The sequence below is a fragment of the Perognathus longimembris genome, chromosome 19, assembly GCF_023159225.1.
Source record: "Perognathus longimembris pacificus isolate PPM17 chromosome 19, ASM2315922v1, whole genome shotgun sequence".
Classification (NCBI taxonomy): domain Eukaryota; kingdom Metazoa; phylum Chordata; class Mammalia; order Rodentia; family Heteromyidae; genus Perognathus; species Perognathus longimembris.
Genome location: NC_063179.1, coordinates 7,957,723 through 7,975,546, shown reverse-complemented (window position 1 = coordinate 7,975,546; position 17,824 = coordinate 7,957,723). Strand labels below are relative to the sequence as shown.

The window sequence follows — 17,824 nt, the reverse complement described above, 5'->3', positions numbered from 1 at the left end:
TGGTAGCAATGTAAATTAATACAGCAACTATGGAAATCTGTATGGAGGTTCCTCAAAATAATTAAAACAAACTGCTTTGACCCAGCAATCCCACTACTGGGTATAGACCAAAAGAGTGAAATACATGTTGAAGAAACATCTGTACTCTGATGTTTATTGAAGCACTGTAGCTAAAATATGGAAACAACCTAAGTGCTCATCAACTGATGAACTGATGAAGGAAATGTGGTCCATATATATGATTGGAGGCTAACTGTCCATGAGAAAGAATAAAATCCTGTCATTTGTCACAACATGGATGGAACTGGATGTCATTATTTTAACTGAAATAATCCAGACACAGAAAAAGCAGTGCAACATAATCTTGCTGGCTTTGTGGAATATTAAAAAGCTGATTTCAGATTTGAGAGTTGCATGGCGCTTGGTAGAAATCGAGTGGACTAAGCAGGAGGAAGGGTGGGAAAGGTTGATCAGTGGACACGCAGAGACAGGTAAGGGGAAGAAGTTCTGGCATGCATAGGATGAATGTAGATTCAAAAAGCAAAACAACACTGCACCATCTATCTCAAAAGCCTAGCAGAAATAACTGAATATTTTCATTTTCAGAGAAATGATGTTTGAGGAAATGGGCCATTTAATCTAAATTTTAAAATTACACAATGTGTGTCCATATTGAAACATCACCTGGTACCCCATAAATGTGTAGTCTTATGTTCTCATGTATTCATTTAAAATAATTCAATTTTTGAAGACTTGGTCTACTTAGATACATGGCATTGCATTGTAGTGTTTTATTTGCTTTCTAATTTTACAATAGGAATGTCCTTCAGTAACTTACTTAAATAGTTATTATAAATAGCTTGTAAATATGACTCTTCAAGTTTCATAAATGTCTCAATAATATGGTTGAGCTGGCATGGCTTCAACAAAATAATAAACCTAAATAAATTTTGCTCACCTTTGTATTTTGAAACTGAAAACACAGGCTAATTTATTGACACTAAGATGTCACGTATTCTTAAATACGGCAGGCATTTAGCATCAAAATTTACAAAACATATAACAAACTAGAGTGTTTTCATTTTCTTCATCTGCATTCTGAATTTTGAAACATTCCTTTAGTTAAAGGGATGTATTCATTGGAGGAAGAATTTTATCATCTCAAATGATTTTGAGTCTGTTTTTTAGGCAATATTTACAATATCTTGGCACCTTGAGCCAGCTTGATATGGAGATCATCTTCCTGGGCACTGTAATACCCACATCTACAGCTGTTCAGGGCAATTCTTCCCACTCTTGCAGCCAAGCTAAGTTTCACATTGTTGCCCCTTTTCCCACCTACGAGATGAGTTACATCATCCCATAGTCTCACTCCACATTTGGATGCTTTCTCCACTTGACTGGGGTTAGCAGATCTTGTTGCTGCTTCCATCGACCTGCAGCTACTATCTTTATATTTCACAAACACAGCTTTTAGATATCACAGTAGCATCAGATTGAATTTCAGAATACCCTGATGGCTTTGTCTGACAGAACAGTGAGAAGTCATTGGATGATTATGAGCAAGAGTGTGATATGAATAGTATTATACTTGGGGGAAAGCATTCTGGCAATGCTGCAAGTAAGATGCAGAAAACAATCAGGGAGTCTTTTGGTATTACAGATGGAAGATTGCCTTGTGGTTCAAGTGGAAGATCACATGGAGCTCCATGTTCTTCACCCAAGTATGACTCTGCTTCTCAGGCAGTGCCATCTCCTTCCACAACTACCTACAGTCATTCCTAAGAGAGAAAAAATAACTCACAATTATCCTTCTCTGTGACTCATTATCACTAACTTCAGTAAAAACTTGAGGAAAAATATTCCTCTCCTGAGCAGCCCTATCTTAAACAGACACAAGGATGTGAGGAGCAGATCACCCCCTGAGGAAGGACTTGTCTCTCTGTCCCCTCTTTGCCTCTCTGAACCCTTTGTCCTTCACCCTTCTAAGCTCTTTCAGGTTCTTTCTGTCTTCAGGTTGTTGAGACATACCTACCCTAAGTCACACCCTTACTAGAACAACCAACACACAGCATCTTATTGACCAAGGCAATGTATAAGATTCACCCTTTTGACCTAAAAACATAACATTGGCCAAAGTTTTTCAGGCCTTTACCCACATTTTGATTTTTTTTGCTACCCAGATTTTACCTTTACTTTTACAGATGTTGGCCTCTAATAAAATCATGCATCTCAAACTCCATGAAAGTAATTGCTTAGGAGAACCAACTTGTGTGTCTACCTCTGATCTTGTCCTCCATTGGGATTTAGCTCTGTAGCCAAGTTTGTTCAACAGAAAGACGAATGAAAATACTCTTAATACACAGCTTCACTCCTCCTTCTTTGCCTTCTTAAGTCTGAAAGAAAACATCACACATGTGCATGCGCGCGCACGCACACACACACACACACACACACACACACACACACACACCTCTAACCATTATAACCTATTCTCTAATATTGTATAGACACAAGACCAGAACAGATGCGCAAGTAGCAGCTCATTATCTGCTTCCAGGCGTGTGAAATGCAATGATCTTATTTAAACCCAGAGAACAGACTATCCATCCCCTCTCTATGGAAGTAAAGTGGCTGCTGTCAGAGCCAAAGCCCCTCTGTGCCTTTTCATCTGACCAGGCCTGCCTCGCCTGGTCAATAACAGAAAAAGAAAACAGAAGAGTCAATAGAAACAGAAGAAAATACATTTAGTAAAGCTGTTGCTTTGGGTTATTGGTGATTTACAGCTTTACCCCCATCTCCCAGATTCAGGACCCAGAGCAGAACTTTAGCACAAATCCTCTCGGCCCTAAGCTGATTTGGGGTTCAGCAGTCTGGGCGTGAGATGGCACAGGTCAAAGTTATTGACAATCACAGACCATAGCTCCAGACAGCTACTGAGCTAAGTGGAAAACCTTTTAAATGGTACTAAATTAAGCATTTTTCATTGGTGTTAAATTAAACATCATCCAAATTCTCACATGACTAATATTTTGTATTTTCTTTCTTATCAGAGGATGATTTATTGACAAAAAAAATGCACATTTGGAACACATAGCGAAGGGAATGAGCATAAGTATACAGAGTGAAGTACATAAATGTGTACACTCAGCCTCTGAATAGAGCCCTTCCAACAGGCTCCAGACCATACTCTAAACAAGAAACTTTTCCTGGAGTAACACTGGTTGTGCAGAAGTAATATCATATTTCCTGATAGATGTGCCCTCCAAATTCACACCAGACACAAAACCTATGAGTACCAGGAAATGTAGAGACACTTTGTAATCCTCTACCTCTTCCCAGTATGTTCATAGACATGAAAATGGAGATCCTGCAAAACTCCAATCCTGTGGGGCTTGGAATATGGCCGAGGGGCAAGAGTGCTTGCCTCCTATACATAAGGCCCTGGGTTTGATTCCTCAGCACCACATATACAGAAAATGGAAAGAAGTGGTGCTGTGGCTCAAGTGGCAGAGTGCTAGCCTTGAGCAAAAAGAAGCCAGGAACAGTGCTCAAGCCTTGAGTTCACGGCCAAGGACTGGCCAAAAAAAAAAAAAAAAAAAAAACTCCAATCATGTGACCAGACATCCAAAGGAGTCATGGAAATGAAGTTCATCATTTCAGATGAAACTTGTGACAGCACTGCCTTTAAACTCCATGCATAACATCAGCATGGCAAAGCCTTCGGCGGCAAATTGCATGACATTGAAATCCATGAATGAATTCGCAATGGAACATTAACATGTCCAAAATGGGGGAAAGACTTCAGACATCCCACTTCATTTCATACACTTGAAAACAATTCACACTGAAGAGAAACACTGTGAATGTGAGTACTGGGGAAATCCCTCCCTTGTTTTAACACCCTTCAAAGACACGTAGGAACTCACAGTTATGGTGGATATTTTGGATGTAAGCAATGTGAGAAAAGCTTTGATTGTGCTAGTATCCATCGAAGACATGAGAGAAGTCACACTGAAGAGAATGCACAATATGAGCTATAAGCAATGTGAGAAAGCTTTCATTTCTCCTCATCATCTTAAAGAGCAGGAAACATTTCAAACTAGAGAGAAACCCAATCTATGTAGGAATGTAGAAAAGCATTACTTGTTCCAGTGATCTGCAAGCACATCAAAGAACACACACTGGAGCAGAACCCTCTAGATGGCAGCAATGTGGGCAACGCTATGGGTTTAAACAATGTGATGAAGTTGTCACTTGTTCCACCGATCTTTATAGTCATATTAGAACTTACACTGGAGAGGTATCTTGTGAGTATAAGCAATATGAGAAAGAATTCATTTGATCAAATTCCCTTGGAAGATGCAGGAAAAATAAAATCACATTAGAGTCAGGCACTGGTGGCTCACACCTGTAAACCTAGCTACTTAGGAAGTTGAGATATTACGATATCAGTTCAAAGACACCCTGGACGGGAAAATCCATGAAACTCTTATATCCAATAAACTACTTAGGCAAATCTGGAAGGAGTACTATGACTCAAGTAGTAAAGGGCTAGCATTGAGCAAAAGAAGCTCAAGGATAGCACCCAAGCCCAGAGTTCAAGTTGCCTGAATGGCTAAATAAATAAATACAAGTAAAATATAAACAAGAAAACCTTCCTACTATTCTTGATAATAATGTAGCTGCAAAGACAGGCATACCCCATTCTGCCCAGCTTTGCCTGTGGAGTTTTGCTACCTTCCACCCAGACTGGCCTGGAATGATGAACCTTGGGTTCTGAGATTCCCATGAACCTGGGATGCTAGGCAAGCACCAATGCACCCGGCCAGTAGTTGGATCAGATGAAGTCTTATGGAAGTTTGCACAAGGTTGACCTTAAACAATAGTCTTAATCTCTGCTTCCCAAGTAGCTAGGAATATTTGTGTGAGCCACAAGCACCCAGTGATCTTGTTTTGTGATGAACTCAACATACCAAATGTTCATCACACTGATTTATTCCTTCGCTAATCAATTTTAAAGACAATTTGATAACAACATACGTTGATGCCCAGGGCAACTGATGCCTGAAAAAAAACTCCATCCTCTATTTCTTGCCTGGCACCTAGTTTAGGTTAAAAGGCATCATGCTCCTGAACTGGAACCAAAGTGGCAAGGATCTTATTCGGCACACAGTCAGGTATGGAAGGTACAGGAAAACAGCAGGAGATTCATCACTCTCATGGGAAAAAGGCAGTGGGACAATATCCAACAGATGGCTCAAGATGGACTCTTCAGAGATATTCAGAAAATCCCCTAAAGACAGGACTACCCAGCATTAATTGATGTGGTCAACAGGGAAATAATTTTTTGTTAAGATTACCCCTCATTTTTGTTAATGTGTTACAGTAGCTTTACTGGCCAGACCGTTGTACAGAAAGCCTGTTGGATTTGCTGTACCTTTCCTGTTTAATTGAAATTGGGGGAAGCCCCTCTACCCCAAAAAGAGAATCAAATTAATGATTTGATTGGACATGTAAACCATTAGGGAATGTGCTAACCAGCTTGAGGTGGGGGCATCAGAGCCATTGGAGCATGATGTGGAGGTGTCTTTACTGGGCGTGCGTTCAAGGGGAGGCAGCAATTGTATGTATGCGAATGTGGGTGGGTATGTGGGGGGTGGCCATGGGAGTGGGCAGGGTGTATGTAGAGAGGAACTGAGGGGCATTGTGTGCAGTGAAGCAGGACGGAACGGAGCAGCAAGAAGTGTCTGCCAGAGGAGTGCTCTGCTGGGCAGAGCAGTGCCTGAGCCTGCTAAGGGGCCTGTGGGGAGAAGCCCGAGGTCTGTGAAAGGCCTTAAGGCCTCAAGGAAGCCTGCAGAGAAGCCTTGAGGCCTCAAGTAGGTCTGCAGAGAGGGGAGAGGCATGAGAAGAGGCCAGGCATGCAGGAAAGAGAAATTGAAAGAAGCTAGCTCCTTCGGAATTATGGAAGTTTGGAGGTTGAGCTTGTTGGAGTTTGGAGGTAGAGGCTGTGTTGGGTTCTAGGTTCTGAGGTCTGGGTAGCTTACCCATGACAAGGTAGTCCGCCACAGGCCCATGTTTGAAGGTGGAGGCTGTTCTGGTTTTGGTTTGGGGGTTCTTCAATAAAACTCCTTCGCCCCTTTAGCCGTGCTTTCATGGGATTTTGTGATGTCAAGCACTTACACTGGACTGTGAACACAACATCCTTAGGAAGTGGCTGGGTAGTTGACTCTTGCTTCGTAGATTTGTTTTGTTATGTGCACATTACTCTTTGTGTTGGTCTAGATTTCACATACTCCTTGATAGAAGCAGGATATTCTCATTTCTCCCAAGAGTCTATTTGATTCTTCTGAGACCCCCAGACCAAGTACGCTGCAGTAGGCAAGGCCTGCATAAGCAACGTGGGCAACACTCATGCAGAGGAGCCCTGGACCTGTGATGGCCCTGAGCTCTCCAGTTCCTCAGGGACCGCAAGAGCAGGTTATATCAAAAACTTCAGAAAACTCAGTGACTCCCTGATCAGAAAACAAGTTTCACCAAAGGTGGTGAGAATAGAGCTACTCCTGCATGGAATGAAAACAGCAAGACATTGGACGTGGGCAGAGAGGCTGTGTTTCCTGGTGCCACTTCCTGGAAGACAATTGAAAGCCTGGGTGGCCACAGTTGTTGTGTGAGGGAAGCCAGGAAAGCTACAGGTAAAGCTGAGCACCTACCCAGCTCTAGCAAGTCCCACGCTTGCCCACAACTACACTGGGCAGAGTTAGATGTGGATAGGGCTGCAGGAGCAGCTGTCATCAGGACTCCACCCATTCTGCCTGGATCACAAGTCCCTGGCCACCCTCTATTATTTCACACTCCTCACTGACCAATGGGATGGCAGACTTCGGGCCACACCCATATCCTCTGCTGCCTACTAGCCCTGGTATTCCCTCTGTGGGCTTACACCACTCCCAGCCGTTGAGGGAGGTGGAGGTGGCCGAGTGGTGACAGTGATTATCAGTGAGCTAAGACGTATAGTGAGAAATAGATATTGTTAGTGATTGTAGATTGTAGATTGTGGATTGTAGATTGTAGATTATAGATTATAGATTTCAGACCGCCTGGGAATGTGGCGACTCTGTCTTCCCTGCTGCCCCAGGGCTCGGAGGTCTGAAGAAACCAGCCAAAATCAAACAGCTGCAGCAAATCAACTACGGCAAGAATACCAGCAGAATTGTCCTGCAAGTGGACCTGCACAATCTAACACAAAGAAGAAAACTGTCAAGAGTCATCATCCCAAGAGAAACACCACTGGGTATGGTCAATCAACTAAGCGTAGAGCCAAAGGGCACACATCCCCTGAGCCTGCCCTGCCTTCCTGCAGCTCGAGAGCTTCCTGGGTGGAGAGTGTCATAGCTCCCAATAGCATTGAGGATCTGAGGAGGCACTACCAATCCCTCATGCTTACCCTGCACTGCAGCAAGTTACAAAACCAACAGCTCTCCAGTGAGATCCACCAACTGAAGGCGGAAAAGAAACTCCTGCAGCATCGACAACAAAAAGAGAATTGGAGGAGAGCCCAAGAGAAAGAAGCAATGCAAAAAGAACTGGAAGCCCACAAGGTAACGATACAGATGTTGGTTGAAGAAGAACGCAATTTACACTGTGCCCTGGCCCACATGCAGCAAGTGTTTATTGAGAGAAAACGGGAGCAGGAAGGTGTCACCAGCCGCCAGCAGGCTGCACCTCAGCAAGTTGCAGAGCAAGACATAGCCTTGAACCAAGTCACCACCCAACAGGATGACACTCAAAAGAAAAATCCACAGCTCATCCAAGACCAGAAACAGAGCAGGAGTGGTGATTTGGAGGAAATCAACAGCGAATTGCAAAGAAAGCTGCAAGTCCTCTGCACCCAGAAGCTCAACATGCAAAACAGAATTCACAAGCTCCAAAAAGCCGCAGAGGAGCGGGCAGTGCTGAAAAGGCAAGTGGACAACCTGAGAAGGCTGGTGATGGCCATGAGGTCAGAAAGGGACAACTTTGCCATATACCTGAGGAGGGAGAGGGCCATGTGCGAGGACATGATCCAGCAGCAATCCCAAGAGATGAAGCATCTTAGAGAGGAGAGAGAGAGAGGGCAGAGGCAGGTGTTGGAGCTGGAGGTCAACCTGGAGGAGGTTAGAAAACAACTGGCAGAGCTGCAGGCACCCGCAGGACCAGCTCAGGCTGAGCAACAGCTGCAGGCCCAGGCCTTGCAGATGCAGGAGGAGGTCAAGGACCTGAAGCAACAGCTTCACTTGCAGGTACAGGAAAACCACAGCCTCCGTCTCCAGAACCTGGAGCAACAGGAGCGGCTGTGTAGACTGGAACAGGCAGGGGAGGAACCCGTTCCTAGGCCTGCCGAGGATCGGCACAAGACAAAGGACACAGAGAGATGCACACATGTGCAAGACGGAGAGATGGAAGATCCACTGCTGCAGCTGCAGGATGCTTTCCACCAGCTGAGCGGTGAGAAGGAGGAGCTCGCCAGTGCGCTGAGCTCAGAACAGCACCTGAAGGAACAGCTGCAGGAGAAGCTGAAGCAGCAAGAGAACAATCTGCAAAAGTGGAAAGAGGAGGCTGAGAGGGCGAGCTTCTTGGCTCAGGAGGGGCAGAAGCTGCAGGGCCAGTATCGGATCCAGCTGCAGAAACTCAGAGACACCTGCGATCGGCACACATTCTCCAATTGGAAGCTGAGGACAGAAAACGATGCCCTGCAGGAGCAACTGCAGACGCAGAACCAGCTGCTGGAGCAGCTGAAGCAGGAGCAAGAACAGAGCAAGTTGCTGGCCCAGATGGAAAGGGAACAGTTACAGGACACTCTCAAGTGTCTAGAAGCAGCAAGGCAAGAGAAGGAGCAACTGCAGGCCCAGCTGAGTGGCCTGGCGTTCCCTCCAGAAGGCCAAGCAGTGAGTAACGGGGAAGAAAGGGGGGCGGAGGCAACCCCACTCGACGTGACCGTCCCTGACGATGTGGACAGCCCTCAAGACATCAGGGACATTTTCCAGAAAGCATTATCCGCTGCTGAATGGAAAAAGGAAAAACTCAGCCAGCAGCTGCAGGAGCAGCAGGCCCGCTGCAGGTGCCTGGCCAACCTGGGAGCCCAGTACCAGACCAAGCTGGATCAAGAGGCCCTCTTACCCAGGACGAGGACCCACGGCTTGTTTGGGAAGAGGAAGCGGGACACACAGGGGCTCAAGAGGGAGCTGCAACTCTGCTTCAGTCCCGACCTGCCTGACAAGGTGGACTTTCAGAGTGGAGTGGATGACCTGCAGCAGCGATGCAGCCAGCTATCAGACCACATTACCGCCATCGAAAAGTCCATTGTGACCTGCAAAGAGCAGATGGAAGATCTGGAGGCCCTGCTTAAGGAGAAAGATGAACATGTCGACCTGCTGTCCCAGGAGAAGCAGCAGAAGAAGAAGGAGCTGCAGGAGCTGCTGTTGCGTCTTGCAGCTGAAGGCCTGGAGGGCCAGGACAAGATGCAGGCCGACACCGAGGCCCCTGCTGCTGACACCACTTCAGATTTGGCCGGCCCCATGAAGATTGAATGTAGCGAGGAGCACGACGGTCTTGAGGAAATCCCACTCGATGACGACGTGGAACCTTCCACAGCAGGGCCTGCGGTTCAGTGCCCCCTGGAGGACTCCACCAAACACGTTGGGGGCTTGGGGAATGAACGCCCCATCCCGTTCTGGTCCAGACTTTTGAATTTTGTTAAGCAATCATAGCAATGGAGAGGAATCCATTGTTCAAAGTTGGTACTTTTAGTGTATAGTCAAACCTACTCTACTGCGGGTGGTATAAAATTATCGCACATGTAATAAGTACAGTCTGTGAGAATTGACAATAAATGGCTCTTATGCTCATTTGTACAGGTTCTGTTCTCCCCTTTTTGATAGTTTTTAGGGTCCATTGTCCTTGCTCCTGTAAAATGAGCTTTGGTGTCAAAGTACAGTTTCAGCCCCTTGTGCTGCAGCTCGTGGTCACAATGAGACTCCTGAGAGGGCAATTGACTCACCATACCTGGGTTTGTGTAAGAACATGAGTGTGACTCACTCAACAGTGAAACCACCTGAATGTGGACTTCTCAAACTGCCTCCTGCCATGGAGCAACAGAGTGCTCTTTTGTGCCTCTTGGGGGAAGGGGATTCCTGTGGTCATTTTCCTGGTTTTCTGGGTGCTCTTCTTGGGGAGGAGCAAGGTGTCAGGAGACATAGCCGGTACCACTGTGGGGAGCACAGCCTGGGGTTAGGAGGTGGGAGCTCTCAGCCCACAAGCGGAGGATATGCAGATCTGCTGATCTGTTCCTGAGCTCCGCCACAAAGAGGTGGAGGACATCACAGGAATCACCAGCGTGGCCCACCCTGCAGCCCAAAATGAGTGGAATGGGCCCAGGAGGAGCCGACAGCTTTCAGGCTCTGCTCCAAACTCGGGCCCATGAGGGCCACCATCCCTCCCCCCAGCCTGTTTGGAACCCTGTCCACTAGGGGAACAAAGGGTGGCTCCATGGGGGTGTCTCTTGGAGCAACAGGCTCATTAGGGTCAAATGGCGGCTCAGGTCGTCCTGGCACTGGGTGGAGGGACGGAAAGGGGGGGTGGATGTGGCGTATCCCGGGGAGGAAGCTCCCATAACCAAGAGCACAGAGGCAGAGGAGACCCACAGGGCCCACCATTTCGTGTTGATCCAGTCTTTCTTCCCATCAGTTCGGTAGCTTCTGAAAAAAACGCTACCACATTAAAGGTAAAGTCGCAATCGTCGTGAAAATGACTTCGATTCTCCTCAAGAAAGTCTGCTTCCCACAAATTATCACTGACGGGCTGTGGTTGGTAGATGTAATACTGTTCTAGGGGATCTGACAGCATAAAGGGGCAGAGCTGAGGGGGAGACACTGGCAAGGAAAAGCACAGTAAAGGAAGGGTTACTTGGAAGTGACAATGTTCCTCTGAAGAAAAGTACAGTGGGCAAATCAGAGGATCCGATCCCATGACTGCTCACACACACTACGAATCATTTGTTGAAGCAGAGTTGAGTAACCAGGAAGAAAGACCTATTGGTCTAAACTTTTAGATCTTCCCTTGAGTGCACCTCAATGAAGACCACACTATCCAACCCAGTCCCAGATTGCAGGCAGGCAGATGCCCACATAATTATGAAAGTGAAAGCAGGGGCATGGTAGGAGGTGCTATTTGCCTGCCTTGCTCTGGAGTCACCAGTAGAAGATAACATGGCACTTATTTGTCGCTGTTCTTATGTTCGATATGTGGGTGCCCAGGCTGAAATGAAGATGGGAGCCCTTGAAGGAGGATGGCCCTTAATCACGTGGTCAAAATGGTCTTTATGTGTGGAATGTCCTACATGTGGGAGTGGGGCAGACACCCATTATGTAGGCTGTCTCTCTGCTCCCACAGGAACAGAGGAGAGACAGCTGTGCTCCAATCCTGGGATGGGTATGTGGAGCCATATGTAGATGGAAGGTGGGAAGGGCCAAAATGAGCAGACTGTAGCTCCAGACAGCTACTGAGCTAAGGAGTAAACCTTTTAAATGATACTAATTTAAGCGTTTTCCATTGGTGTTAAATTAAGGATCCAAATCTTCACATGACTAATATTGTGTATGTTTATTCTTATCAGAGGATGATTTATTGAGAAAAAAATGCACATTTGGAACACGAAGCAGAGTGAATGAGCATGAGTATACAGAGTGAAGTACATAAATGTGTAGACTCAGCCTCTGTTTCCTGGTGAATTACCCCAGTAGAATTACGGCCTACAGTCACAAAGTACACCAATGAAGCAGACAGGGTGCTAGAGCATCTGAGAACACAAACCAAGGAAGCAGCCTCTGTTCCCTGGACTCCCAATTGAAAGCATTCCAAAATTCAGAGAGGAAAGACAAGGGTCCCCAGATGTCCAGATTTCCCTCCCATGAAGCCACACTACCCTGAATCATTATGTTCCAGTAGCGCTATCTCTCCTGCCTTCAAATGGCAAGACTATTTGATCTGATATCCACAGGCCTAGGATAATCTACCATCAGAGTCAGCGTGGAATCACAAAGGTATCCAAAATCCCTTAAAGAAACAGATAAAGAAGTAGCCAGGACCTGAGGAGAAACAAAGTATTCTTTTAATAGAGGCCTTCCAACAGGCTCCAGACCATTCTCTAAACAAGAAACTTTTCCTGGAGTAACACTGTTTGTACAGAAGTCATATCGTATTTCCTTATAGATGTGCCCTTCAAACTCACACCAGAAACAAAACCTATGAGTACCAGGAAATGTAGAGATTTTGTAATCGTCTACATCTTCCTAGTACGTTCATAGACATGAAAATGGAGATCCTGCAAAACGCCAATCATGTGACCAGACAACCAAAGGAGTCATGGAAATGAAGTTCATCCTTTCAGATGAAACTTGTGAGAGCACTACCTTTAAACTCCATGCATAACATCAGTGTGGCAAAGCCTTCGGCGGCAAATTGCATGACATTGAAATCCATTTATTAATTCGCAATGGAACATTAACATGTCCAAAATGGAGGAAAGACTTCAGACATCCCACTTCATTTCATACACTTGAAAACAATTCACACTGAAGAGAAACACTGTGAATGTGAGTACTGGGGAAATCCCTCCCTTGTTTTAACACCCTTCAAAGCCACGTAGGAACTCACAGTTATGGTGGCGTTTTGGGATGTAAGCAACGTAAGAAAGGCTTCGACTGTCCTACTATCCATCGAAGACATGAGAGAAGTCACACTGAGGAGAATGCACAATATGCGATATAAGCAATGCGAGAAAGCTTTCATTTCTCCTCATCATCTTAAAGAGCAGGAAACATTTCATACTAGAGAGAACCCCTATCTATGCAGCAATGTGGCAGAGCATTACTTGTTCCAGTGATCTGCAAACACATCAAAGAACACACACTGGAGCAGAACCCTCAAGATGGCAGCAATGTGGGCAACGCTATGGGTTTAAACAATGTGATGAAGTTGTCACTTGTTCCAGCATTCTTTATAGTCATATTAGGACTTACACTGGAGAGGGATCTTATAAGTTGAGAGCTTCCTACCTTGTCAGTAACTAAGTTATGAGTAAAACGAGACTTAGGGGCCGGCGATGGGCGAAGGGGCGAAGGGGGGGCGCCTCTCTGGTGGCGCCGGTGGCAGTGGCAGGGTCGGTGGCAGAGTGGTCGACTCCTCTCCTCTCAGGTGGCGACTCTGGCTTGTTCTCTTAGGTCAAGGCCTCTTCTGGCTCCCCTCAGGCAAAGGCAGTGGCAGCGAGGGCGGAGGCCGGATCGACCTCCATTCCCAGAATGCACCAGGCAGGAGCTGCGCCTCCATGGAAGAGGAAAGTGTAGGAAAAGTGGCGCGTGGATGGAGCATGAACGTGCGTGCGTGCGTGCGTGCGTGCGAGCTAGGGGTGGTGAGGCCGGGCGGCGGCTGGTGACACAGCAACATGCCCGGGCCTTGCCGCCTTTTGCGCGTGCGCAGTGTTTGTTTTGGGCCTGTGATGGGCTTTCTAGAGATGTCTACGGAAAGGGCGGGGCCTCCGTGCCTGAGAAAGAATTTATGACTTCTGGTGATCTTCAGAAACGGGAGGCGCAGTTTCCCTACCACCCCGCCCCGGCCTCCTGACCTTCCCACCCCTCGGGTCTGGGGCCAGGGAAGAGGATCCAGCGGCACCCGCGGTGGCTGCGGTGGGGGTGGCCGGCACTCGGGTGGTGAAGGAGCGGTCGTGGCGGCGGCCGCCCGGGTCCCTTCCCTTCCTCTCCAGTGCAGCCTGGAAGTGTTCCTGTCTCTGCAGGTGCGTGTGCGAGGGTGCGTGTGCAAGGCGAGGCCGGACGGCGTCTGGGCAGGCCTGGTGCTCTTTTGCCCACTCGGCTTCCCTTCACCCCGGGCGCTGGGGAGGCTGGGGCGCGGCCTGGTGAGGGGGCGCGGCGGCCTGGGGAGGGGGCCGGCGGCCGGGGAGGGGGCGCGGCGGCCTGGTGAGGGGGCGCGGCGGCCCGGTGAGGGGGCGCGGCGGCCCGGTGAGGGGGCACGGCGGCCGGGGAGGGGGCGCGGCGGCCCGGGGAGGGGGCGCGGCGGCCCGGGGAGGGGGCGCGGCGGCCGGCCCTCGCCTTTTCTGGTTGTTTCCTCCGCAGGGGGACGCGCCCGGGTGGGGCCGCTCGCCGCCCGGGCCTGGTGGCCCCGGGGCTCCCGGGCGGGCTGGGGCGGCACAGCCCAGCGGGCTTCCACACGATGGTGGCCGAGGCCCGCGGTGAGGAAGGCGGCCCGGTGACGGCCGCGGGCTCTGGCGCTCATCCGGCCGCGTGTCGGCGAAGGTACCCACGGCCCTGCCCGGGGCCGCAGCCGCCTACCCCGGATGCCGGAGCGGGCGGGACTCTGGGTGGCGGAGCTGAGCTGGGGTCCAGGTTCCTGGGGCCGGGTGTGCGGTGGGGACCCTGGGGGGCGCCGGGCCGACAGGGCCGGCACTGGACCTAGTGGAGAGATGGCGCGGGCCAGGGCGACGCTGCCGCTGCCCGCCCAGACTGGGGCCGGGCGTCGGGTTCCCCCCTCTGCCGCCGCCTCCCCAGTTGCCCCCCTTGGCCGCGGGCCTGGGGACCGTGGATGAAGGTGACTCTCTGGATGGTCCGGAATACGAGGAGGAAGAGGTGGCCATCCCGCTAACCGTGCCTCCCACGAATCAGTGGCATCCTGGAAAACTTGATAGAACTATAGCAGAAGACGCCTCAGGCAGGCAGGGAAGTCGGGCAGCCACCTTAGAAGAGACAGGGATAGGAGGCCGGGGTCCTTCCTACTTTCATTTCTTAGCCAGACAAATGTTGTCAGCCACTTCAGAATTATTGCCATGTGTGGAGATTACTACATTGGGGGAAGACGGTTTTCTTCACTCTCAGACCTAATAGGGTATTACACTCATGTTTCTTGTTTGCTTAAAGGAGAAAAATTACCTTTCCCAGTTGCACCTCCAGAGCCAGTAGAAGATAGAAGGCATGTTCGAGCCATTCGGCCTTACACAAAAGTACCGGACACTGACGAAATAAGTTTTTTAAAAGGAGATACGGTCATTGTTCACAATGAATGGGAGGATGGATGGATGTGGGTTACAAATCTCAGAACTGATGAGCAAAGCCTTATTGGTGAAGACCTAGTAGAAGAGGTGGGCCGAGAAGATCCACATGAAAGCAAAATATGGTTCCATGGGAAGATTTCCAAACAAGAAGCTTATAATTTATTAATGACAGTTGGCCAAGTCTGCAGTTTTCTTGTGAGACCCTCAGATAATACTCCTGGTGATTATTCACTTTATTTTCAGACCAATGAAAATATTCAGCGATTTAAAATATGTCCAACACCAAATAACCAATTTATGATGGGAGGCCGGTATTAGAACAGCGTTGGAGACATCATAGATCATTATAGAAGAGAACAGATTGTGGAAGGGTATTATCTTAAGGAACCTGTACCAATGCAGAATCAGGAACAAGTGCTCAATGATGATGAAGATGGCAAGGAAATCTATAATACAATTCGTTGTAAAAGAATGGATGCTTCATAAAAAATATTGTGAAGAAAGGTTATCTTTTGAAGAACGGCAAAGGACAACGTTGGAAAAATTTGTATTTTATTTTAGAGGGTAGCGATGCCCAGCGTATTTATTTTGAAAGTGAAAAACGAGCTACAAAACCAAAAGGATTAATAGATCTCAGTGTATGTTCTGTCTATGTTGTTCATGATAGTCTCTTTGGCAGGCCAAACTGTTTGCAGATAGTAGTTCAGCACTTTAGTGAAGAACACTACAGCTTTTACTTTGCAGGAGAAACTCCAGAACAAGCAGAGGATTGGATGAAAGGTCTGCAGGCATTTTGTAATTTACGGAAAAGCAGTCCAGGGACATCTAATAAACGCCTTCGTGAGGTCAGCAGCCTTGTTTTACAGAGTGAAGAAGCCCACTAACTCCCAGTAAAATATTTTACTAACCCATATTGTAACATCTACCTGAATAGTGTCCAAGTAGCAAAAACTCATGCAAGAGAAGGGCAAAACCCAGTATGGTCAGAAGAGTTTGTATGTGATGATCTTCCTCCTGACATCAATAGATTTGAAATCACTCTTAGTAATAAAACAAAGAAAAGCAAAGACCCTGATATCTTATTTATGCAGTGCCAGTTGAGCCGGTTACAGAAAGGGCATGCCACAGATGAATGGTTTCTGCTCAGCTCTCATATACCATGAAAAGGTATTGAACCAGGATCCCTGCGTGTTCAAGCACAATATTCTATGGGAAATATTATGCCAGAAGAAGAGGACAGTGAATTTAAGGAGCTTATACTGCAAAAGGAACTTCATGTAGTATATGCCTTATCACACATCTCTGGACAAGACCAAACACTTCTACTGAGGATTTTCCTTCATGAAAAGCTTGAATCGTTATGTACACTAAATGACAGAGAAATAAGCATGGAAGATGAAGCCACTACCCTATTTTGAGCCACAACACTCGCAAGCACCTTGATGGAGCAGTCCATGAAAGCCACCGCCACACAATTTGTTCATCATGCTTTGAAAGACTCCATCTTAAAGATAATGGAAAGTAAACAGTCTTGTGAGTTAAGTCCATCAAAGTTAGAAAAAAATGAAGATGTGCAACACTAATTTAGCACACCCACTGAACATACTTTCAGAGCTTGTGGAGAAAATATTCATGGCTTCAGAAATACTTCCACCAACACTGAGATATATTTATGGGTGTTTACAGAAATCTGTTCAGCACAAATGGCCTACAAATACCACCATGAGAACAAGAGTTGTTAGTGGTTTTGTTTTTCTTCGGCTTATTTGCCCTGCCATCCTGAATGCACGGATGTTTAATATCATCTCAGATTCCCCATCTCCTATTGCTGCAAGAACACTGATACTAGTGGCTAAATATGTACAGAATTTAGCAAATCTCATTGAATGTGGAGCTAAGGAGCCTTACATGGAAGGTGTCAATCCATTTATCTAAAGTAACAAACATCGAATGATCAGGTTTTTAGATGACCTTGAGAATGTACCTGAACTTCCAGACACTACAGAATATTCTAGAACTGCCTTGTCATGTGATTTAGCAGTGCTGCATGAGATTTATGTGGCTCATTCAGATGAACTTCAAACACTTAGTAATGAATGTGGTGCACAGCAGCATGTACTGAAAATGCTCCTGACTATAACAGAACTGCTTCAACAAAAACAAAACCAGTATACAAAAACAAATGATGTCAGGGAGCAGCCTTCATCCTGGTGTCCTGCATGGATTCAGCATGCCCTCCATTGTAGTTCACGTCAGTATAATATTTCCTTTGCTCTTGCCAAAAAATAGCACACCTTTCCACATTCCAGTGATGTGTGAGCTATGCAAACTAAACCAAGATTCTGCTGGTAAATACTGTACCAGCAACTTTGTAAGCTATCTGTGCAGGATATTTGCACTTTTTCCACATGGAATCTTTAACAAACTCTGAGCCTTGGTGTACAGATTAACTTTCACACACTCACAAAAAAAGGCTACACTTGTGTCTTGAACTATGAACTTGAACTATGAAAATATATTTTCAGTACATCCAATTGCCACAGTTTTGCTATCTCTTCGAAAAAGAACTATGAAATCAACTGACAAGGAAAAGCATTCTCTATTAACAGCTGAAAATAACTGGATTACGGACTGTTATTACTACATCTTCTTCCTGATTAAGAATATGACCATTTGACTCTTCAATGACTTTATTTGTATTTACAGTTTCCAGAATTTGCCATTCTA

At 46.9% G+C, this 17,824-nt stretch overlaps 1 protein-coding gene and 1 pseudogene across 1 annotated transcript in view; both read left to right on the top strand.

The window, feature by feature from the left end:
• Window positions 1–9,749, top strand: part of LOC125367551 (golgin subfamily A member 2-like) — a 29,469-nt gene extending 19,720 nt beyond the window's left edge. The window contains exons 3-7 of the mRNA XM_048368237.1: window positions 1,534–1,621; window positions 4,156–4,310; window positions 5,110–5,180; window positions 7,139–9,029; window positions 9,126–9,749. Of these exons, the coding sequence (XP_048224194.1) occupies window positions 1,534–1,621; window positions 4,156–4,310; window positions 5,110–5,180; window positions 7,139–9,029; window positions 9,126–9,749 (2,829 nt within the window). The remainder of the gene's footprint in view (window positions 1–1,533; window positions 1,622–4,155; window positions 4,311–5,109; window positions 5,181–7,138; window positions 9,030–9,125) is intronic.
• A 4,748-nt stretch (window positions 9,750–14,497) lies between these two features.
• LOC125367505 lies at window positions 14,498–17,421 on the top strand (annotated as a pseudogene).
• The last annotated feature ends 403 nt before the right edge of the window (window positions 17,422–17,824 follow it).